Below are 2,769 nucleotides of genomic sequence, written 5' to 3'. Positions count from 1 at the left end.
CAGTGGCGCGATCTTGGCTCTCTGAAACTTCTGTCTTCTGGGGTTTAAGCGATTCTCCTGACTCAGCCTCCCGAGTACCTTGGATTATAGGTGCCCACCTCCACACCCGGCGAATTTTTGTGTTTTTAGTCGGGGTTTCATCATGTTGGCCAGGCTGGTTTTGAACTCCTGACCTCAAGTGATCTGTCTGCCTCGGCCTCCCAAAGTGCTGGGATTATACCCTCTGGTTTCTAAGAATGCATAAATTCCTTTTCCAGAGTTTCTGGCTCTATAAATGATGTCCGTTAGTACAAGCTTTTAGAGCTAATAGAACGAGTGTCTTCAAAGTTGTTGTTTTTTTTTTAAGGGTAAAACCATGAAACCTTATAGTAATTCTGATATTTCATTAATTCATCAGGTAGTTATTGAGTTCCTGTGATGTGCTTAACCCTCGTGGGATATAGCCTTATCAGAAGCCAAGGAATCTGGTTCCTTTAGCTCTGAGTTAATTATGTATTTTGAACTTCGATTTCAATGTCTAAATCCCTCCCACTGGCTGGATTCTGCTACTCTACCTTCTACTGCTGCCCTTTTCATTGGTTTAATCCAGGGTTTCTCAACCTCAGCACTGTGGACAGTTTGGACTAGACAGGCCTTTGTCGGGGGGGGGGGGACTGTGCTATATATTGTAAGATGTTCAGTATCATCCTTGTCCTCTACCTGCTGGATAGGAATAGCAGCACACCCCCTCCAAGTTGTGACAACCGGAAATGTATCCAGACATTGACAGATGCCCCCACGCTGCAAACCACCCGTTTAACATCTTATCCCCTTTCTGTTCTTTGTTTTTCTTCCCAAAGTCATGTCTCACAAGAGAACAGCGAGTACAGATCTTAAGCAACTGAACCAGGTCAACTTCACCCTTCCCAAGAAGGAAGGACTTTCCTTTCTTGGCGGCCTTCGGTCTAAGAACGATGTCCTTTCCCGCTCTAATGTCTGCATCAATGGGAACCATGTTTACCTGGAGCAGCCAGAAGGCAAGGGTGAGACCAAGGACAGTAGCCCATCCTCCTCCCCATCCCCCAGGGGCTTCAGAAAGAAGCATTTGTTCTCTTCTACGGAGAACCTGGCGGCTGGGTCTTGGAAGGAGCCTGCTGAAGGAGGTGGGCTGTCTTCTGACAGGCGGTTCTCCGAATCTTCCACCAAGGACTCTTTGAAGTCTATGACCCTGCCGTCCTACCGACCTGCCCCACTGGTCAGTGGGGACCTCAGGGAAAACATGGCCCCCGCAAACTCGGAGGCCGCAAAAGAAGCCAAGGAGAGCAAGAAACCAGAGAGCAGGAGGTCCTCTTTGCTGTCTCTGGTGACGGGGAAGAAGGACGTGGCTAAGAGCAGTGAAGGTGAAAACCCTCTCACGGTCCTGGGGAGGGAGAAGGAAGGCATGCTGACGGGGGTTAAGCCCGGGGAGGACGCGTCGGGGCCTGCTGAAGACCTTGTGAGAAGATCCGAGACAGATACCGCAGCTGTGGTCTCCAGACAGGGCAGCTCCCTGAACCCCTTTGAAGATGTGCAGATCACAGAACCAGAAGCTGAGCCGGAGTCCAAGTCTGAACCGAAACCTCCAATTTCCTCTCAGAGGGCTCCCCAGACCAGAGCTGTCAAGCCCCGGTGAGTTTTGGCTCTTCCCATGCAGGGCATGTCTACCTCGCCATTGGTGGTTTTCAGGCTTACGTTAGACCCGCTCTTGCCGGTTCCGTGATGTCATAGTACCCGTACATGCCAAAGGTTTGCTGGCCTAAATTCTTTTTTTAACGAGTCCCTACTGCCAGCCTGGCCTGCCCTGTACAAATTGCAGTGATGTTTCCTAGCCCAGAGCTACCGCCCTGCAGGCATGGTCTGTCCTTTCTGTCAGCTTATCAGATCTCAGTGGAATGCAATGGTTTGTAGCAAGATTCTGGGTGTTGCAAGTTGGGAAAATGGGTTTGGGTTGTAGTATATGCAGTACCTGTGTTTACGAAGTTCTTATCTCATATTTCCCCTTGAGCCAGATGTTATCCTGCCTCATTGCATTTTGGCATTGGTTTCCGGTAGGAGAGACCCTTGGTCTCTCGAGTGACAGTGACAGTGACGAGTGACAGTGACGGTCCTCTCTCGAGTGACAGTTCTCTGTGTCCACTTTGCCCCTTGTTGTGAGAGCCAGCGTGAGACTTGGGGACTGGCCTTGGGGACTTGTGCTTTTCTGTGTGACTCACATTGACACTGACAATATTTCTGTGGTCTGGGGAGTGAGAGATTTGTTTTTTGAGAGATTCTGCTTACTTTGACATGCACACATACACACATACACACTGTTCCTCTTGAACTTATCTGTGCCTATTGCTTTGTGTCAACATCTTTAACCACTTTGAAACTTTTAGGTGCATTTTGTCCTGTAATAATCAAATGCTCGGGCCTTGTGTTAATCACCACAAGAAACCAGATCTTTACTGGGATCTTTTCATTCTATTGCAACAGACTTTTGTGTGACAGATCTGCTTGGTTGTAAAAGTGTCTGTTAAGTGTTAGTGTTCCTTTTTTTTTTTTTTGAGACGGTCTTCCGCTGTCACCCAGGCTGGAGTGCAGTGGCGCGATCTCGGCTTACTGCAACCTCCACCTCCCAAGTTCAAGCAATTCTCCTGCCTCAGTCTCCTGAGAGTAGCTGGGACTACAGGTGCACACCACCACACCCGACTAATTTTTGTATTTTTCAGTAGAGATGAGGTTTCACCATGTTGGCTGGGCTGGTCTCGA

The 2,769-nt window shown here is 48.9% G+C and overlaps 1 protein-coding gene across 1 annotated transcript in view; it reads left to right on the top strand.

The window, feature by feature from the left end:
* RAB11FIP1 (RAB11 family interacting protein 1 (class I)) overlaps positions 1–2,769 on the top strand; it is a 53,833-nt gene that overhangs the window by 29,844 nt on the left and 21,220 nt on the right. The window contains exon 3 of the mRNA XM_011993124.1: positions 840–1,647. Within this exon, the coding sequence (XP_011848514.1) occupies positions 840–1,647 (808 nt within the window). The remainder of the gene's footprint in view (positions 1–839; positions 1,648–2,769) is intronic.

This window comes from Mandrillus leucophaeus, unplaced genomic scaffold (genome assembly GCF_000951045.1).
Source record: "Mandrillus leucophaeus isolate KB7577 unplaced genomic scaffold, Mleu.le_1.0 Scaffold111, whole genome shotgun sequence".
Lineage (NCBI taxonomy): Eukaryota > Metazoa > Chordata > Mammalia > Primates > Cercopithecidae > Mandrillus > Mandrillus leucophaeus.
The sequence above is the reverse complement of the archived record's forward strand: the minus strand, read 5'-3'. Positions and strand labels throughout refer to the sequence as shown.